This window comes from Callionymus lyra, chromosome 5 (assembly GCF_982586985.1).
Source record: "Callionymus lyra chromosome 5, fCalLyr1.hap1.1, whole genome shotgun sequence".
Classification (NCBI taxonomy): Eukaryota; Metazoa; Chordata; class Actinopteri; order Syngnathiformes; family Callionymidae; genus Callionymus; species Callionymus lyra.
In genome coordinates this window covers 36,287,182-36,309,243 of record NC_141822.1, presented here as the reverse complement: position 1 = coordinate 36,309,243, position 22,062 = coordinate 36,287,182, and the positions used below count along the sequence as shown (strand labels likewise).

Sequence of the window (22,062 nt, the reverse complement as noted above, 5' to 3'; positions counted from 1 at the left end):
ACTTGAAAATATTGTTACGTGTAGGCATTTATAATACTATTCTTACCAATTCAGTCAACACACTCCTCCTGAAAAGAAAGCATAAATTCTTAGACGCTACATCCTTACTTGCTCAACAACAATGGGTTTAAGCCAGCAGGCCATACATCAATTCATTAGATTAAACAAACACATATCAACTATGCTACGAAGATGTGGAAGTACATGTTAATATTGAAAAAACTTTGGCCTTGGTGATCATTATTAATTCCTAGGTGAACACGCTCTTGAATGTATTTAGTTAAAATGTACAAGTTTTCATTTTGATAATCTAATTATTATTGTCTTGTACTTTTTTGAGTGCTGGGTAATGATTTTTAAATGTATTTATTAATATTTTATGTGAGGGTTTGGGGGGGGTGGGTGCTGGTCTTTATTATGTTTCGTTTTTTTTTGCTTCCGAAAAAAAAAATACAATTAAAACAACTGAATTGACTTGCATTAGAAATGTAAATTGTTAGGAACTTCGAGTATTAGCTTGGTGACAACCACATTGTTGATTTTCTCAGTGCAATAAACAACTATAAGCTTTTTTTTAAAAGTAAATGATATGTAAAATGTATAATCATTGTTTTGTGTTTAGCTAGTGATGTGTTCATAAGGAAGTGAGCTGTTTGAAATAGAAAATTACAAATGCAAATTAGTTTTGCATCATAAACCTTTTTATCACTCAATTACATTTAATATGTATTCAAAATAATATTAAAATGTTAATGATGATTTTATTTAGTTTATACATGTACTTTTTGTATTGATGTTGTTCATAAATATCATAATTCATTCAAACATTTAAATCTATCACAAAATATTGCTCTAAAATAGGTGTTGCTCTCTGAAATATATATTGATAATAGGACCACACTGGCCTCCTCTTTCTATCACTTCCTGGACGTTACTGACCTGTCTCGGTGTTGTCTTAATCTTTTAAGTATACATTTTATTGGGTATTGTTTGGATTGCTTAACGTTTTGCGACCCTGGTCTGGAAAAGCGCTCTACAAATATAAATGACTAACTTACTTACTTACGATAATCATAATACCGAAATCCATCAAATTCAAATGTTATTAAAATAATTGATAGATGTTTGTCAAATAAGACTCATATTATCTAACAAGCAGTGTGGTCTGTCTCCAAAGAGGAGTATCAGAGAAAATAAGTGGAAGAAATCGTCCCATAAAAACACATAATTTAAGGGACTCAATACACAATGATAGTTTATTTAATAGCATTTTGGTGACATATTTGAAACTGCTCATCCTGACCAGTGTGTGGCTGGATTTAAAATAATGATTCAACAAGTTTGTTGGTTTTCAAGGCACAACACGACAAATGCAGAACGAAGATGATATAGTTGTTTCACCCTGTCATAATGCAGAAAGTCAGCTGTTTCCCGCCTCAACTCGCTGTGTTCCAGCAGTGTGAAGACAGCTTTAAGCTCTTGTGGGCAACAGCAAATGACTGGGTGGACCAGATCAGACCCTCTTAGTCTTGGGTTTGACCCAAGTCTGTATCTTTCTAATCAAACTGCTCTATACTTGCTGATGCTTTTAACACCATTAAATCAGATTCATTCATAGAATTGGCTTTGTTTCACTTATTAGTTGTAAATATTGAATCATTGATGGGGATGTTTTTGTCCAAAGTAGGGCTGAACAATCTGGTGGCCTTAGACAACACTAAAAATGTTTAAATGTGTTTCGGGGTACTATGTCAGAGAATGTCGCTCCCTCTAGGATATATGATATTTAAGATGTTTATCAGCCGTGTGAGCATTTGTGACTTCAGAGGAAAAATAATGTCATGTGACTCTTATTTCACAACAATTCATGAAAATGAGTAAACTAGTAATTGTTTGTCGGGGCTTTTAGCCTTGTGTTTTACTTGTAAACATGTTTAAACAGTCTTGGATCGCTGTTGCTGTTTTACTTATGTGTTCTCAGTCTTCAGAAACATGTAGCTATTACATCCCTGTTGTTGATGAAAATAAACTTAAAAAAAACTGTTTGTCCTCAAGAGGTCAAATAGGGTTAAGATTGTTTATGACTGTGATCAGACTACACTTTGTCAGCGGGCAGAGCCAACAAATCACCAGGCACTTAGAAGGAAACGATCAGAACACGCTGGATGAACGGAGAGATAAAAATGTCGGGCAGGGGAGGTCTATTGCAATTTTCCTAGAAAATCAAACCACACCGCCAGCGCTTTATGACGATTGATGCTAGGATTCATGAACACGTGCAGATTCATACATATGAAGATTTAGTATTTGTAATATAAAATATATTATTATATTAAGTGAGTAATCCGTTTTCTTGATTGGCATGTGTGCACGTTTTAGTAGGTAATCCAAGCAATTCTTAGTATATGAGGCCACTGGACACTCACTGAACCACTGACCTGGGCCGGTTCTGCCAGTTGTGCAATGAGACCTAGGAGAGATCCGATAAACACTAGACTCTTAATCACTCCCATATGTGGCTGCATAGCTTTGGTTCAGTACCATGCAGAATTGAGAAGGAAAAGTGGAAGAGGAACAAGAACTCTTGATTACTGCTCTGTGTAAAATTTGACTCTCCAGCTGCTTCCATTTAGGGCTTTACATACCTACACATTAAAATCCCTGTACTTCTCTCAGGATGCTGGAAGGCTGGAAAAACATTTCCCATTATAGTTGACTGGACTAGTGTGGAGTTATGGAGTGTCGCTTTGTTGCCTAGCCACAGGCCGCACAGACTTATCATGAGTTCTCTTTTTTCTCCAATACTTCAGACTCTTCCCTTTTTCCCAAACAAAAGTGACATATTCAGATATGAGAATGTGCGTCACACATCATTGTCATCAAACTCCTCGGACTGGTGAGTATTTTGCCCTTGACTTAACCTCCGAAATCGATGAAAGTTAGAAGTAGCTCTGGTACGTTTTTACCTGGTGGTTTGTTCAGGAATTGCACCAAAATCTAAACCTACTCCTGGTGTGAGGGACAGAGAAAGGGAATAGTGATGTGTATGCGTGGGGTTGTAAAGATAGAATGATAGACTTTATTAATTCCTCTGGAGATCTCCTTTTGGGAAATTAGATTCCTGTTCAAAGCAAGTTTCATAAAAAACAGAACAAGAACAACGTTCAAAGAAAAGAACTAAGTGCAAGTATAAAGAACATAGATCATAGGAAATAACTCAAAGAAAAAGGGTACAAAGGAAAAGGATACAAAGATTAACATAAAATAGAATAACGTCATGCTTTCACTCCGCTCCTGTCCCGAAATTCATAATTATAAAGTCTAATAACACGAGGAATGAATGAGTCCCTGAGTCTATTAATGTTGGATCTGGGGAGGAGCATTCGTGCACTCCATCTGCTTCTCTGATGACGGTGTTAAAAGGACGACTGTCATCATCCATGATGGACAGTAGTTTGTCCAGAAATCTCCTCTCTCTTCCTGTGAAATAATTCTTAGCATAATGCACTTTTTGTTTATGTTGTTGGTCGGTGTTTCAGTGATGTGTGTGGTTGATGGTTCTTGCTTTCGCTCATATCTGTTGTCTTTGGTGTTCTGTCTTTTGTCCCCGTTAAATGTTTTTGTTCTGCTGCACGTGTGAAATTTCCCTGCTGTGGGATCAATAAAGTCTAATCTAATCTAATCTACAACTGTCACTGGTGAGTCCAGCTTCATGCCAACCACAGAGCCTCCTGTGATCAATCCTGATTGACCTTTCCAACCTGTTGACACTAGGGCTGCCACAAACGATTATTTTGATAGTCGACTAGTCACCGACTATTTTTTTCGATTAGTCGACTAATCGGAAAATGCGTAAATTTAATGTATAACATACATCTTATCGCACCAGCATGCAGCTGCTCTTATACAACAATCATTAGCTTTCAGCTTTAAGTGTTTAAGGTATATGCTAACTAAAAATGAAGACAATTAAAATGATAGTTCATTAAAGCTTTAATGAAATATGTTTGTAACAAACAATTATTTAACTGTGTAGACAGTGCAAACAGGAACAGCTGAGTAAAAGGATAAGGCATTGGCCTTAACAACACAAAAATAAATAGGCCTACTTAAGGCTTAAAAAAGTGCATTTTTTGCTCAGTGCATTCAACTTTACCACACTCTAACTATATAGTTGTTGATAATTCGGGTTGAACTGTTTAATCATCTCTTTAAACCCGTCATCATCCACCATAGACAGTGGTCTCATATCCGTGACCAACATGTTCAGTATGGACCCAGTCAGGACATTTGCTTGCTGAGGAGTACATGTAGCTTTGTGACATAGGCGTCCATTGAAGAGGAACGTACTCTCTTGGCACTGAAACATAACGTTAGAAAACATTAGCGTTAACACGTTTCCTATTCAAAACACCACACTGTTATAACGTTACAAAAAACACATGAAATATGTGTGCTGCTAAGGCTAATGAATCAAATCGTCATCGCTAATGTCAACGTTTACAGCTAGTATCAATATAAATTAGCGCTGTTTACGCTAATGTTAGCAGCTAATTAGCCAGTTCGCTTACCTAGACGACTGTCCCTCTTCATCGTCGTTGTCAGCCACAACGACGTGCTTCCTTTTCAGGTGCTCGTGCATCGCACTTGTGCTGCCGTGAAAGGCAAGTTCTGCCTTGCAGATATTGCATTGCACACATTTTTCTTTGTTTCTTTTAAAATGCTCCCAAACTTTTGAGCTCCGCTGCCGCCGGGTAGCCATTGTTACCAACCTGCGTTCCTCATTATGCAGGCGGATGATGCGGGGTTGGTGGCGTGTCTAGGTGTGCATGCTCTGAGTGCATGTTCTGTGCGTGCTCTGTGTTGTGATGGTGAGGAGGCGAGCAATGAAGCCGCATATGCACGTTTGTCCGGAGAAATACCGTTGGAAATAAACCCTTGAAGCCAGTAAAGTTGTTGTTCCTGTGGAGACTCTCCGTGACCATCTTCAGCTTAACTATACGGACATTAAGTTACCACCGACGAACGAGCCAGCTAAGTTGATAACTTAGTTTCGGGAACCAGCGGGTCTTAACTACGGTAAAGACGCCAGAAGGCTGGAAAGGTAACACCATGATAGCCTACCAGAGCCCGTCTGATAATTCCGGTGACATCACGGTTGACGCAGATTACCACTACTGCGCAGATTACCACTACTGCGCAGATTACCACTACTGCGCTGCGCATGTGTGTCAAGGACAGAAAGGCAGATGCAGCAGTGGAGGATGCCGCAGCAGTTTAGGGAGAAAAAACAAAGTAAAAAAAAAAAACGACGCGTCGACTATTAAATTAGTTGTAGACTATTTTAATAGTCGACGTAGTCGTGACTAGTCGACTAATCTTGGCAGCCTTAGTTGACACTCCTCTTGGACAAAATTCCCACCCCAACACACCACAGCATAAAACAGGATGCTGGCCACCACAGACTGGTAGAACGTAGTCCAGTTTACTGTCCAGCCACACACCGAGGTACTTATAGTTGTCAACTATCCTCACCTCTGATGGAGACTGGATAAGGCTTTGTCCTGGACCTCCCAAAGTCCAAGACCAGCTCTTTGGTCAATATGGGGTAGGCACCCACTGTTGTTTGTAGTACTGACTCTGGGAAAACTTTGCTGTGTTGTAAGAACAAGTCTCCTTGCAACAGCGTGGCGCTGATTAGATAATTTGGCATGGAGCCTTTCACATACCTAAGAAATAATGCATATTTGTAAAAAAGCGAGAAAAAAAATACAAATCCTTTTTTACAATAGCATAACTGGACACATTGATGTTACTGCTCTCTACCTTCCTCTTTCTCTTTATTCCTCTAAAATCCTTATAGAAGTAATTTCCTACCAGAAAAAAATATGATGAACAAGAACAACAGATCTCTCCCTCCTGTTTTACATGCACTTTTTCCTTTTTTGGCAACTTTTGAATTGTTTATTCATGTAGTTGTATATGTTGTATTTATTTATACATTTTTTATATCGGTAATTCAAGGAAGAAATTCTGCATTCTTCAGTAGATATTTGTGGTAACCATGACAATCCAGAATACAAACAAGTTCAGGTAAAATCAAACAAAAAAAACAACATAAATACAAGTTCTGTTGCCACTTACCTACAATTGCCAGGTGCTGTTGCCCTCTTTCTCCCAGTGCTTTGCGTTTCTTTGTGGGTCCTTGCACAGGTTCCCCTGTACTCCTCATCCTTAACAAGAAAAGGAACAGAGTCCCTGGTCCAAACAAAAACGTGAACCTCTGTGTAATGGTTGCGATGTAGAAAGAGCTGATATTTCTCTTCTGGAGTTGGTTAAACAGCATATCTACATGTAACATGATCTTGTTGAACAAAGCCAGCAAAAAAACAGAAAACCTCCTCTTCCAGCATTCTCACGTACCCTCCAGCTTCTATCTTGGTAGAGGAATCAACCAGGTCATCTCTGTGCTTATATACTGTGTTAATAGCACGGCTATGGAAGTTCAATCTCGTAGTTGAAGCAACAACTTCCTCCAGCACTGTGGTTCGCTTAAATGATTTGGAGAAAAATGCAGCAAATCCCCCAATTTCTGCAAAAAAGTGACCAATCCTTGGGATATGGGATGTTGCTTGCTCCATGTTTAACAATTAACGTAGAAGGCACACTTGTAGATGTCTTGAACTGTATGCTGAACTCCACCTGTGACACCTGTGGGTCTGATTGCAGAGCTCCACGCTCAGACCCCTCCAGCTCCAATCTCAGACCCTACGCTACAACTAAACAGCCACCAGTCTTCCGTCTGGAGAAAAGTAGAGTAATTGTTACTGAGGTCAGATTTTCTCTGCATTATTAAGATTTTTTCTATTCATAGACCAGAGTAAGTAGTAATATTTAACTTGCTCTGTTTCTAAAGAGAGATCTGTCATGTGGTTTTTAAACCAACACAGTTTCCGAAGGAAATGACATCCAGCTCTACTGCTGAGAAGAGAGAAATACACACACATATATATATATATATATATATATATATATATAGCATATATATATATATATATATATATATATATATATATATATGTGTGTGTGTATTTCTCTTTGTGCTTGAGTTGTCCAGTTCTAAACAATAGTCAATCACAGCTTAAAGTGTACATTTTTAAGTAAGTTAGTAAGTAAGTAATTTATATTTAAAGAGAGCTTTTTTGTACCAGGGTAACAAAGCGCTTGAACAATCAAAAAAAAGACTTACAAAATATATACTAAAAAGATCACAGAGAAAAACACAGGTGTCCCAAGAAATCAAGGAAAAGTCTGCACGAATAAGAAAGTCTTAAAATGAACAGCCTGGAAGGATTTCTCTCCTCTGGTCCTGAATCGTGTGCGAGGAACCATAAGTAGATTTTGATCCATAGACCTCTGTAGGTCTAGTGAATTGTATAATAGTTTTTTATCTGTATATTTTCAATATTATCTAGACAAAATAAATGATTAATATTCTGCCTCGTTGGTTGGAAACTACAGGTTACACTTCGAGACTAGTCTCGAATACAATAGAATTTGTTGAAAAAAAATTTCATTGGGATATTTCTTTCTTTAACATTGATCTATGGATCTGCCACATAAATTAATTTAGACGCAAAAATAGCTAAATGATTGATATATGAGATAAATTATTTACCGATTATAATTAACTAACCCTTTTTTAAAGCATAATTTATATTGTAAAATTGTGTCTAAAAGCAGGTCTGAGCATGCCGGTCTGAGTGTGGAGCTTGCAACCAGACTGTTTTGGTGACACCCCTCATCACTGAGGCACAATCATGTTGTTTAATTAGAAGCTTATCTGCCAGGTGTTCTTCTTTCAAATGGTTCCAAAAAAAGAGATTTTACGGAGTTAGGTGGTAGCTGTCCAACATCTCTGTTGATTTGGGTCGCCATTTTAATGTTGTCCATCCAGTGCTGTTCACTGTTACCCAATCAGGATGCACCAAATTATATATATTTTTTAACTTTCTGAAAACGATTAAACAGCTTTCAAATGCACCAGACACTACTCCGTCATATTTTCGGAGGGAGGGACTGCCACCTGGATAAAGTAAGCGGATAAGTGAGGATCCTGTTCCTGGATTTCTCAAGTGCCTCTAACACTATCCTATGAAGGACGATAAATTACTAATGTATAAATGTATTAATAAACGTATAAATACATAACAAAATGTATAAATACGTAACAAAATGTATAAATAAATGTTTGGATAAATATCAATATGTCAAAATAAATAAATGACTTCTAATTACATTTTTGTTAAAGAATGGTGCTGTTTTACGTATGAATACTCATTTTGTCATTTATTTATACATTTTGTCTTCTATTTATTTAGGTATTTATACATTTTTTCATTTTTACATTTCATTGTCCGTATGCAAATTAAGTGGGCGGGTGAACATCAGTCTGAGACAGTGATTGGTTACCACTGCCTTGAGATCATCACACATTCATCACACGTTTATCTTAGCTTCACGGCTAACTTTGGATAATCCTCGGAAGATGGACTGACTATGTTATTGCTAATAATTTATGATCTTATATAGATGTGAATAAGATAAGATCACAGTCATGTCAACTATGTGAGAATATAAACTTGTAACTGTGGTTTGAAGTGTTAAGTTTGGAGTTAACGGAGGTCCGTGAAGGCATCGCGACTGTCTGTTCATGAAGAAGAAGAAGACGGTCGAGACACTGTTTTTTGGCGTTGTCTGTGGCACAGCAGCCTGATCAGCATAATCAATAAAGTTGATAAACCTTCCATGCTCTTTCTCTGTGAACGCTAAAAAATGTGTAAATAAAAAAAGAGATTCAGCCTATTATTCAATTTTAAATTGTTTTGAGAAAAAGAAATGAGTAGGTGGGAATCGATCCCGGACATCTGGGTAAGAGGTGAGTACTCTACCACTGAGACACATGAGCTGGTGCAATAATTGTGATATTCACAGAGTTCATTCATTAGGGTTGTGGTTGCACATGAACAACATGGACTTATCAAGTTTGTTTGCTAAGATTTCAGAAAAAATTCTTCCACTCTTCGTGCAACGTCGATGTTTTAGACCAGTTGCTGCAGGAGTGATAGTTTTGAGATCGACGTCGATTGCTTTAGTTTGTTTCGCCTATTCAACCAATAGTAAGGAAGTAAATAAGTAATTTATATTTATAGAGCGCTTTTCCAGACCAGGGTCACAAAGCGCTTAAACAATCAAAACAATATTCAATAAAGTATATACTTAAATAAATTAAATAAACTGATAACACAACAGGAGTTCCAGAAAATCGAGGAAAAGCCTGAACAAATAAAAACGTCTTAAGATGTTTCTTGAAGGAGTCAGTAGATCCATCAAGCGCAAAGAGAGAGGAAGATCGTTCCAAAGCTTAGGAGTAACAGCCTGAAAGGATTTCTCTCCTCTGTTCCCGAACCGTGTGCTTGGAACCATAAGTAGATTCTGATCCACAGACCTCAGAGCCCGAGCTGGGGTGTAAGGCTGGATCAGATCAGGGATGTAAGGAGGAGCTTGACCATGAATAGCTCCGAAAGTAAGAACCTGAATTTTCAAGTTGATCCTGAAAGAAACTGGAAGCCAGTGAAGAGTTTTAAGGATCAGAGAAATGTGAGTTCTTCTACTGGAGCGGGTCAGAATTGCTGCAGAGTTCTGAATCAACTGCAGGCGAGACAGCTCCTTCTTGTTAAGACATGAAAACAAACTGTTACACTAGTCCAGACGAAGAAGAAACAAACACAAAAGATTTTTCTCAGTTGAAGGAAACAGTTTCTGGTCAGTTTTATGCAGTGTCAGTCGGTAAGCCTAGCTTTTTTAAGCAAAGGTTCCATAATGGCATGTTTAAATGAATTGGGAAAAACCCTTGTGGAAAGGAAGAGGTGCACCATATCGGTAACCCCGCGGCTAATTACATCAAATACTTTGATAAAGAGCTTACAAGGTAGGACGTCTTCCGAGCAAGAGCAGGGTTTCATCTTGCTCACCAGTGCCGAAATATCAACCAGAGATACAGCACTGAAGAAGGACCACAAGGAGGAGAAAGGCTCAGTGACATCAATCTAATTTTGTCAATGAAAAATCTCAACAATGCATTGCTGTCAGCTTGATAGAAGACGGGCGTGATTTGAAGAGCAGGGGACACAAGAGAATTGATCGTGTCAAACAACACTTTGGGGTTTTTCTTATTTGCTGCTACCAGCAGATCTGTAATCAGATCTGGCTGTTTCCACCATCTCATTGTATGAAGACATCAGATCCCTGAGGTGAAGTCTGTGCACCTCAAGTTTAGTGGACTTCCAGAGACGCTCAGTCTTTCGACAAAGTCTCTTCAGACTCAGGAGATCTTCATTTGTCCAAGGGCACCGTTTTTGTATTGTCAATTTCAATTTAACAGGTGCCTCTTGATCTAGTTAGTCTAGAGTAGTGACACAGCGAATCAAACTGTCCATGTTTAGGCAGTCATTGAACGAAAGAGGGTCAAACATAGCATCAGCTGAGATAAAACGCCTCTGAGACCTTACTTTCAATGGCTAAGGTTCAGGGATGAAGTCCAAGTTAAACAAAACAAGAGAATGATCCCTCAGATGGACATCATGTACAGATACATTAGAAATATCCAGGCCAAGAGTAAAATCTAAGTCTAAAGTATGGTCTTTTAAAACTTTCAGAAACGACAAGAATAAGAATAGATACCATTTGAATAATGGAAGATAAGAAGTCACTAAAGTCTTTCAAGAAGACTGCCGCAGAATCAGGCAGGCGGTAGATTGACGCACAATAGAAAGGTCTTGTAGAACCAACCAAGATCATCTGTTGTGTTCGACACCCCCCACTTAATTTACATAAGGACAACAAAGTGTATAAATACCGTAATAAATAGAAGACAAAATGTATAAATAAATGTCAACATGTATAAATGACAAAATGTGTATTTATATGTAAAATAGCTCCATTCTTTGACAAAAAATTGAATAGAATTCATTTTTACATATTTATATTCATCCACACATTTATTTATACATTTTTACATTTTGTTACGTATTTATACATTTTGTTACTTATTTATACATTTATTTATACATTTTACATTTATTTATATATTTTTTTTATACACAAATCATTTATCGTCCTTCATACCATCCAACCTACTCTGGTGCAGGACAAACTGACACATCGACCACAGTAAGTCAGGCTGAAAGTCAGGCTGAAAGTCTTACACTGTTGTCTGCAGTACAGGAGCACCTCAGGGGACAGTTATGGCCCCTCTCCTCTTCACCATGTACACTTCAGACTTCTGCTACAACTCAGAGCGGAGTCTCATCCAGAAGTATGCTGACGACACTCCCATTGTTGGATGCATCAGGGACAACAGTGCAATGAACGAGTACAGGAGTCTGAGTCAAAGAAGGAGTTTGTACTTGATCAGTTAATTTATGGGGTGACAGGGATGGTGCTTGAGGACGGGGGCGATGTGAGGTCTTTGTAACAATGCTAATAAGTGCTGGACCAATTCTAGTTTAGGGGATTTTTGAGGGAGACCAAAGAGAAGGCAGTTACAGTAATCAAGGTGAGAAGTTACGCGGTTATGTACAAGGATGGCAGTGGTATGGGGGTTGAGGTTAGGTTTGCATGAAAGTTAGAGGTGGGGGTCATCTTTGAAGCAGTGGAAATTAATTATTATTAAATGTATGGAGGATGTGACCATTGGGGAGGGGGTAGGTGATAAAAGGATAAGGCCCTTGGATGGATGTGGTCAGAGATTTCAGATGGAGTGAAAGTTGAAAACAAAGTTTAATTAATATCTATATATGTGGTGCAGGCAATGTAGTAAAGTGTGTCTTTGTCCAATTGGTCACATAATTCTGGAAGTGGAAAGCATGAACTGGAGGACAGATTTTCAGTTCCCTCCTTTTTGTTGTGAATCGATATTTAGCCACTAGATGGCGCAGTCTTTCTGTTGAAGTGGTACTCTGATCACTTTGCCAAACCACTTCTTCAGTGGATCTTGGTGAATCTAGGCTCTCTGACGTCAGAACAACTGAACATTTCAATAACAGATTCTAAACAGGATATACAAAAGGCTGATTTGATTTTTAACAATATTATATGATACAGTAATGGACGGCCGGTTGGGTGTTATTCCAATGCACTCAGGTTTCCTCCAACACGCTAAAGGAAAAAAAGATTGATTGGGAACTTTGGGGCTAAGTACGTTGTGACCCCATAAAGTAAATAGTGAATATTTTAATGTTATATAAATATGTATCTAGTCTTATTTTCACAAATATACACATATTAAACTAATATATTATCATATGTTTTAATAACTACAATTAAAATTACATGGCACATGTATCAGACAATTAATGCTTAAAAATCAAAACTGGAAACAAAACACAAAATGAAAACAACAAATGTTTGTTTCTGTCCCTCTGTGTTTAACCTGTCAATCCACAGTCGCTATAGCAACATCAAATTATTCCAAAGGTGAAGTCGTAGGTGTAGCATTGGGAAACACACATCTGCACACATGCAAGAAGCCTCTGTGTGAAGGTTGGGAAGCTGCATCCTGGTGGACTCATCGATGCAGACAATAGGTTAATTCAGCTGATTATAATTACAATGAGAACACAATCATCAATAGCTGCAGCCGGACACACAGACATTTAGAAAGGCCACCCACCGACCTGCTGGCATTTAGAGATCCCTAGTGACAGAGAAAGAGGTCCTGGATCTGAATTTGTACGTGCATCTGATGTTTTCTGTAACAAGCTAGTTTTAGCATTGAGTCACAAGTACATTTATTTCAAATTATTATTTCCTCTCAAAAAAATCTTTGTGAGAGAAAATACGCCCAAAAAAAAGGTCAACTGAAAAAAAGAAATGAAAACTAGGGTTCTCCTGGTTGGTCCACAACATCTTAAACAATCCATAACTGATGATACAGTCTTTCAGAATAGATTCACTCCTGCTGACAGCGTCATTCTAAATAAAAAGGTTAGGTTTAAACTGAACTTATTATTTAACTCACACTTAAAACAAATATTTCAAAAAATTTGAAAAAAAGATTTGACTGTGGGACTGTTTTATTTCATTGTTTGGTTCATCTATTGATTGTTTATATATGGCATCTTAAAAGATGATAATTAAAATCTTGTCAATCTCTGACACCTGGGTATAGATATATAGAATGGATAGATAGATAGTTTGCACAAGCCTATATAGATAAGAATCTGAAGCAGAAATGTACGGCAATGTCTTGAAAACTAATTTTGTAAACGTCAAATAATAGTTATGTGTATGTGGTAAAGTTGACACATACAGAGTTGGTAAAGAAACATTTTGATTTGTTGTAATAGTTTTGTGAGTTTTTAAGCGTTGGTTAAGCTTTTATACATATCTAGGCCTGTTTTGTAGCTATTTTAGGGGAGAACATGTTAAGCGTTGTCATACTAAGTGAAAATTGCTTGAAACACTTATTTCTCTGTATCTTTCCTTATCTTTACTATGGAAGTCAATGAGAGCATTTGCCAGCCATTAACAAACGTGTTTTTGGTATCCCTTGTGTTGCCTCTTGGTCCAGGTGAACAGCCTACACCACTGCATATGTATTTCTGGAAGCCAGGCAGGTCGTTCACCTTGACCAAGAGATAAGACAAGGAAGATAAGAAAAGGTTCATGGTTGGTGAGACAGACTCCTTTTGTGTCAGTTTTACAAGTATACAAAACCAAACAGAAAGCTTATTCAATTAGCTACTGGTTATTTCATATCTCATCATCATTCTCAACACACTTTAATGGTTAAAGACTGTGTAAAATCAAGGAATATGAACGTATTATATAGGAGCATTATATTGGCGATATCAGAGATATGGCAACCGGCACACATCAATTGCATGTATCAACACAGTTTGTGATAGATTGCACACTGGGTGCCTCACCTGCCTCCCCTCACGTCCCTGGGTAGATCATTCTAGACTGTTCTCTCTCCTCTGCCCCTTCCAATAACTCTCTATGAAGTCAGAACGGGTGCTTTAATCCCACATACCCGTAACATGAAATGTGTACTCGTACTTCTAAGTTGCATTGACGTGACTACATATTCATACTCGTGATCCAGAAGGTTCCATGCGTAATTGAAGACTTGTAGTCTTAAAAAAACAAAAACAACTGACTGTCTTTTCTAAGTCTACAGTTCAAGTAACTAAACACGACCTCTTGAATCTGCAGGTATGAGTCACGGATTTGTTTTTCACCTCGATCACTGCTAAGGTGGTTGCATATATTCCACACACTCGTAGCAAGAGATCTGTAACTGTACTTTAAATACTGCGCATACAAGTAACTACATATTTGCACCCATTAAACACAAGTCACACATATTAGTGAGTAAGTAAGTAATTAATGGAACGCTTTTCAGACCAGGGTCAGAAAGTGTAATTGAAGACTTATAAGTGTATTTTTTTCCAAGTTTACATTTACTTGTATCTGCTGTTCTCAATTACAGCGAGAAAAAAGACGAGCCGCTCGTCCACACTATTGCACCTCTTCTCTCACCACTCGTAACTTTCCTGAAGTGAGGTGTAAGTCTGCGCATTCCTGTCAGTCAAGTGAAGTGAATCAGAAGCTGCAGGCTTCCTCCCTACTTTGACTTTATCACTATATAAACGGCTTGAATCGACATCGGAATGATATCTGACTAACAAATCCTGTTTAAGAGGTTATTCACAAAAACGGTGAAGAGTAGCAGAGTAAGGTGTCAGGTTTAAGACCAAAACCTCCGTCAGATTGTACGTCCCTAGGCTTTAAAATTAAATTCTTCAGACAAAACGACATTAGACAATCTCAAATATATACGGAGCCCGAGACATGACGTGATAAAAATTGAACGGTTTTAGTCTTATGATGATCTAATGCAGGAATGCCGTCATCACATCATCAGCCTCGGTGGCTCAGTCGATAGAGTTCAGGGCTTAGCACTAAAAAAAACACTGTTTGAGACCAGACTTGCCCTTGTCATTTTTATCCGGCATCTTATTTAGTGTGTGAGAACCTATTTTTCCACAGCAAATACACCATCACATGATTACCATTTGTAGAAGAAACACCGGTATTCTTCATGTCACTACTCAGCCCTTTATTCCCATTAAACTTCATCATAAGATGTTCCTAACAAGCCTCTAATCATCTCTGTTAACAAAGTATGTGTGTTAATATACCTGTATGCAAAATATAATCCTTTACACTGGAGCATGTCTGCAATATATTTATAACAGTGTGATCCATGTCAGTTAAAATAAACAAATATAAGTTAGTCAAGTTTAAATTCATGTTTTTACTTAATTTTTTGATCCCGAAGAGAAGAATCACATGTTGTGGTGCATTTAAACATGATTGACATATTTAAATGAGGGTGTAAAAATGAATGAATGCTCTGCGATGAATTCTGCGTTGATTTGAATGAACAATAGAAAAGTGCTTGGATCCATGCATCTGAATATTTTTGTGCACCAATCTTTGGGTCTGGGTGTATAACCGTTTTAGTAGCAAATCAACGCGCTCCTAGTACATAAGATCCCCAAAATAACATTTTATGGCCAAGTTTGGTGTCAAACCATGTTTGACTACTGACAAAGCCACCAAGGCTCATCGTGTAATGAGGGCATTTGGTGGATTAAAGACAGAATTAGACGCAGAGTTACGCCTCACTTCAGGAAAGTTATGAGTGGTGAGAGAAGAGGTGCAAAACTATGTACGCGTGGCAAAGCTTTTTTCACGCTAATCGACCTTCTTGGTTGTGATCTACTCTCTAATAGTTGTGGTCCAACAGAGTCGCTCCTCTCCACCCAATCAGAACCATCTGTCCTCCCAAATGTTCTTCAAATATTTCCAACTTAGTGTCCCTCTAATCTGACCTTCTTATTCATTCCTTCTCTGACACCTCTAGACCTGTGGTGTGTCCCAAATCACGCACTTCCGCACTTACAATTAATATTTTAAGCACACAAGTGCGTTCACATTGAGCAGTGTGCGAAAATGTAGTGCGCACTGCGCACTCAATAAGCACACTCAAACGTCCAGAAAATTGAGTGTGGATGGATGGACACCTTCCACCCTCAACAGCCAACATCTTAGTGATGTGACTTAAATGTGTTAGTAAAACATTCATTTTACCACAAATTTTAGTGGTACTAAAAAACAGTGCTACCTTGTCGAAATTTTCATTGTGTGGCAATAGTAAAGTGACATGGTGAGCTGGTCATCACCTGCAGCAGGAGAATGTCACAGCTTGGGTTTTCAAGAATATACGGTTTCCCAGGAAGCTCTATCTTTATAACTTCCTGTGTTACCAACTGTCTCCACAGGCAAAAACACACCTAAACCTCTCATGCAAAGGTCGTGTAGGGGATGTCAGTGTGCGACAATGTCAGGGTTGTGATCAGCTTGTGTTTATGTAACGTAATGTAATGTTGAGCTATTGCGTGTGTGATGGTGAGATCGGCCGTAGGGCTCTAATTAGAGGTGGGGGAGTTCAGATATCTCAGGTTGGTTGTTTGTAAGTTGATCTTGACGTGACAAAAACAGAGGTGTCGCTTCATTTTCAGCTTCTATGGAGGTTGTGCTTGCTACAGGCACTGGGCTTTCATATTACAACAGCATTTGCATCCTGGGTTCTTATTAAAAGTCAATGCTTGATTCAGAGAAAAGACAAGTGTGACTAAAGCTGTTTTCCTCTGGTGCTGTGGTGGTTCCTGCTGATTTAAACATTGATGAGCAGATGCGTTTCATGTAGCCTGAGCCCAGCATTCCTATATGCTTCCATGTCATGGGTATTTGCTGTGTGGGTATGTTGTTTTTGACTGTGTGTGGCAGGCTTGTGTGATGATGTCAGATTTACCTGCAGCTCTTGTGTCACCTGTCCTCTCTGACAGGTTTGTGCCACATTATACCGTTGCCCCTTTTCTAAGCTTTCTTTTCGCCTTACCGCCTTTAAGTGTTAGGATTCTGCACCATATTTGATTTCCTTCCAAGTTATATACTTAAGTAAGAAAAATAGTATATATTTTAATAAATATCTGTCATTAGGGAACTATTGAAAGAATATAAATACAATTAAAAACAAACAAAAAAAACCCTGCAAGGACTTTGGACGAAGCTGGGACGTTGGTTCTGTCCCGGCTTCTGACGTAGGGATGGGTATCTTTCAGGTTCATCCAATTCTTATGGCACTTTTCAGATTTTCCCTTCAATTAAACCGAGCCCAAATTAAATTTTTTTACATGACTTTTTCTAAGACTTTTACCGTATTCTACTATTATTGTACCTCCATTAATGAATGACCTCATCTGAGCCTGGATCTGGATTATAAGTGGACTCCTGAGAACATGTCAAAGTGATGGATTAGTTTCTAGCAAGAGAAGTAATCTGATTTAGATTTTTTTTTCTAATGAGTATAAAACTAATCTTATCTGACATGTGGGCTAAATTGTCAAATTAAGTGAGACACATAGTCTGAAAAAAAATTGAACCACGTTTTAAGTCCATCAATCAAATTGATACTTTAAAATTGTTTATCTTTGCCACTCAATGCACTCACTTGAATAGTAAATCATACATCTACCGATGGTTCCTCGCACACGGTTCAGGACCAGAGGAGAGAGATCCTTCCAGAATGTTGCTCCTAAGATTTGGAACGATCTTCCTCTCTCTTTGCTCTTGATGGATCTACTGACTCCTTCAAGAAACAGCTGAAGACACTTTTATTCATGCAGGCTTTTCCTTGATTTTCTGGAACTCCTGTGTTTGTCTTGTGTTGTCTTGACCTTTTAGCATATATTTTATTGGGTATTGCTTTGATTGTTTAAGCACTTTTTGAACCTGGTCTGGAAAAGTGCTCTACAAATATTACTTACTTACTTACATAAATAGGGAGTTTACCGTATACTTCAACATTTCAGAGCACTTTCAAATTTACTTTGTTGTTTTGTAATGTGTGGCCCCGGGGCTGCCAGGTTAAGAAAATGACAAGAGTGACATTTAAGTGTCATGAGATGCTTTGCAAAACTAAATTTGCCTCTTTAATGTCGATTAATACGATGAATAAGAGAGTTGACACCTCCGTGCAAGCTATAGCATCATAGACCAAAGATATCCAAATGCTGTGGTGCTCATGTATATTTCATGATTGGTTAGATTAAGGCACAAACCACTTATTGCATTAGGATTAAAATCTAGACCTGAAAACATGAAGTGTGCTGTGAGAAGGGCTCAAATATCTTGAATGTAAAACTCAAAGCGTGACACCAGGCAGCTCTAGTGGGACGTCAGGGAGTTTTCATGTCATGTCGGTGGATGTATGAGCGACAGAAAAACCTCTTAAATAAATCCTGTAAATAATGAATAGCACTTAAAGTGCGTTGTGACGTCACGTATGTGCAGCAGCTTTCAGTAACTAGAGAGAGGTTTGCGTAACCGGTGTCGTAACAGCCGTTTTCATATTTCAAAGTAAAGAGAAGGAACTGCATTGAATGGGTTTTCGTGTCCGCGTAGCCCCCAGCGAGGAAAATGTATCCATGTGGTGGCTCGACTGTTGGGGGGAGGGAGAGCCTGACTGAGAGGGAGGGAGAGAGGGGGAGGAGAGATCAGACAGTGAACGCATCATCTGAGCTGCTCCTCTCACCATGCTGTGACCAGTTCAACCGCGGGGGGAAAGACAGCAAAAACAAAAACACCTGCAGGAATTTGGTTTTCAGGGATGTTTCGGAGCTTTTAGAAGTCGTGCACACGCAAGAGGGGAATCAAACACCGGCTTTTTCTCGCTGTCAGACATCGCATGGGGACATGACCAGTGTGGATCCAGCGGCCAACAAACTGTTGACTTTCAACCAGCGGTAAACAGAACCTTTTCTCATCTGTTGCATGTGTTGTTTTGCAAGCATCACCAGCGCGCGCTAGACATGGCTGCGAAATGATGAGAAAATCTAACAGGTTTGTGTGTCAGTTTGTCTTTCTGACGTGTGCTAAAATTGTTACACGAGTCAACAAACCTCACTTCTGACCCTGTTCAGTGACTCACTTGTGCGCAACTTCTTCTCTCGTGTGAACTTTGCGCATTATCTGGTTTATTTATTGGTTGAAGAGAAGCCACAAGGAGGACGATGAATAATTCATGTCTCCAGTTAAAGGTGGTGCAGCATTGTGAAAGAAACCTGTAGGCAGCTCTTCCAACAAGTAACGTCTAAGAACTCTGTTTTAAGTTACATTTATAGATTATGACGAAGGTGGTTGTGGTGAAGATGCTGATAAAATGATGGTGCTGATGATAAAGGTGGTGGTTTATGGTACTGATGCTTATTTAGATGATGGTGGTGGTAATGATGATAAAGGTGGTGGTTTATGGTGATGATGCTGATAAGATGATAGTGTTGGTAATGCTGATAAAGGTGGTGGTTTATGGTGATGATGCTTATTTAGATGGTGGTGGTGGTAATGATGATAATGGTTGTGGCAGCGGATCCACAAAGTAACGTCATTGAATGCAAAGAACTCTGTTTTAGGTTGCATTTATAGATGATGTCAATGGTGGTTTATGTGGCGGTGCTGATAAGATGATGGTGGTGATGATAAAGGTGGTGGACTATGGTACTGATGCTGATAAGATGATGGTGGTGGTAATGATGATAAAGATGGTGGTTTATAGTGAAGATGCTAATAAGATAATGGTTGTGGTAATGATGATAATAATGGTGGTTGTGGTGATGATGCTGATAAGATGGTGGTGGTGGTAATGATGATAAAAATGGTGGTTGTGGTGATGATACTGATAAGATGATGGTGGTGGTAATGATGATAATAATGGTGGTTGTGGTGATGATGCTGAAAGATGATGGTGGTGGTAACAATGATGGTGGTTGTGATGCTAATAAGATAATGGTGGTGGTAATGATGATAAAGATGGTAGTTTATGTTGATGATGCTGATAAGATGATGGTTGATGTGGTAATGATGATAATGTTGGTGGTTGTTATGCTTATGAGATAATAGATTGATAGATGGTCATGGTGATAATGTTGATGGTTGTGGTGATGGTAATTATAGTAGTGGTGATGATAATGGTCAATTGTTGCACTGATGAGGTTGTTGGTTTAACACCTGCTTAATCCTTATTATTCTTTGACATTCAATGTACTAGATAACTAAGGTAACATATAATATTTGGAAACAAAATAAAAACTGTTAATGGAAACGCAAAGGCATGTTACCAATACCCCGACTTACGATATTAAGTGCTACTGTTGAGCAATCATAACGTTTTTTTTCTATACATCAGAAAATTCTGGGCTGTAACTATAGTTTACACTGAAGTACGGTACTTCAATGTTCACATGCTCAAATGAGCAAATGGCAGAAGAGTTATTCTCCCTGAGCAAGCCTAGAGAACCCAGGATGTATGCCTGCTAGCATCAAAACATTACAATTACAATAAAAGAATGAATGAAAGAAATCTGTAATTATGACATCCCTTGAACCAACACTGGAACCACCTCACCTGGCTCAAAGCCCATGACACACACACAATGAATTACCCCAAAATGATACTGACCGAACAAAAATGTTTAAAAACAGAAACCCGTTCAAACGGGGACTGATTAATGGATTTTATATAGTGAAGTGATACAAATCTTGAGTATGTGACAATCAACATTGATCACAGAATGCTCCTGGCATTCACTGTCAGGTTATTGTTGCTAAGGGGTTTTGGAATCATAATTGGCGAGGTCAGAATGTTCAAGTTTCTTTTTTATCAACTCAATGCTGTACTTTTTTTTATATCATAAAACAAATCTCAACTTTGGTTGGGATTAATCGGATTGTATGATTCCTTAAATCACTGTTAATGTTTAGTGTTGTTTCTTAGTGTTCTTAAGTGGAAAGTTCAGTTGTTTGAAAGGATCAAATTAGCGATTCACGGATACGATATTAGGACGGGGTATCGTGTACTATCCAGCCTCTCTAAGTCAGATCGGGTATTGGTGAGGAAGCTCCGATCCAAGCAGAATGAAGAAACAAGAAAGACGAAACAAAACGAAGCAGTTACCTCTGCTGTTCTGTAAAACCTAATTAATTTTGAAGCAGGGAAGACTCTCAGAGTATTTGACTTGTTTATTCTACAAAAGTGTTAGCATTATTTAGTTCTAGCCTTTTGTGTTCACTTAATAGTCTTGACACTTGCATTTTTTGCAACATGTCAACTTCACCTACTTTTTTTTCTTCATTTTATTAAGTAAACAAAGTTTACAATTTAACTTTGGTTTTCTTATTTTCATTTTGTACACAAAATGCTGGTAAACACTTTATTTGAATAAATAACACATTTGTAATTCTATATGTGGTCATTTTTGCTTTTAATTAAAAGCATCAGCAATTTTATTTCACAATAGGGAAAAAGGTTAATATTTTAACACTGGTATAGGATTGGTATTGGCCAATACTCAAAGCCCGGATATCGGTATCGGGACCATAAAAGTCGGGATCGGTGCATCCCTATAGGCTACCAAACTTAACCCATATCTCCAGGATATCATGTTTATTTCTTGTTTTTTCAACTGTTTCAGAATCATGTTTATTTCCAGATTTATTGTTGATTATCTTGGAAGCAATGATCCCTTCTGTGATTGCCAAACCTGCTCATAAAGTTATTCTAATACCCGAAAAATATTTGTGTCAGTCTAAAAGTGCTTGTAACCTTTAATGTAAAATTTGTCTAATCTGTGTAAGGGTCATCTCACAGCAACACCTCTACTGTAACTTATTGCGCGCAGGTGTAATTGTGCACAGCTGATCAGGTTGCGCACAAAAAAAGAAAGATCCAACCTCGGATTTGGGTTTGTCTTTATTTTAAGCGGATGACATTTGTGATCAGGCAGAGGCAGTGCATTTTAAAAACTTGTTCACTCCATCTGCTTCTCACTGATGGCAGTGTTCAGAGGATGACTGTCATCATCCATGATG

The 22,062-nt window shown here is 38.3% G+C and overlaps 2 protein-coding genes across 5 annotated transcripts in view; one reads left to right on the top strand and one right to left on the bottom strand.

Moving 5' to 3' along the window:
• The window catches only part of garnl3 (GTPase activating Rap/RanGAP domain like 3), a 91,641-nt gene that overhangs the window by 8,933 nt on the left and 60,646 nt on the right, over positions 1–22,062 (top strand). Inside the window, exon 1 of one of the 4 annotated variants that reach the window (XM_087792223.1) lies at positions 18,782–18,941. The exons of the other annotated variants lie outside the window; for them this stretch is intronic. Within the exon in view, the coding sequence (XP_087648349.1) occupies positions 18,892–18,941 (50 nt within the window). The 5' untranslated portion in view covers positions 18,782–18,891. Of the gene's footprint in view, positions 1–18,781; positions 18,942–22,062 lie in introns of those variants that run through there. 4 annotated transcript variants of the gene reach the window in all.
• LOC148080500 (E3 SUMO-protein ligase ZBED1-like) lies at positions 4,163–4,762 on the bottom strand. Its single transcript, XM_087792026.1, has 3 exons — positions 4,572–4,762; positions 4,415–4,418; positions 4,163–4,360 (listed from the first exon to the last, which is right to left on the bottom strand). The coding sequence occupies exons 1-3, from the start codon at positions 4,760–4,762 to the stop codon at positions 4,163–4,165; spliced, it is 393 nt and encodes a 130-aa protein (XP_087648152.1).

Coding starts and splice junctions, on each gene's coding strand:
- LOC148080500 (XM_087792026.1), bottom strand. CDS start 4,762: ATGGCTACCCGGCGGCAGCGGAGCTCAAAAGTTTGGGAGCATTTTAAA.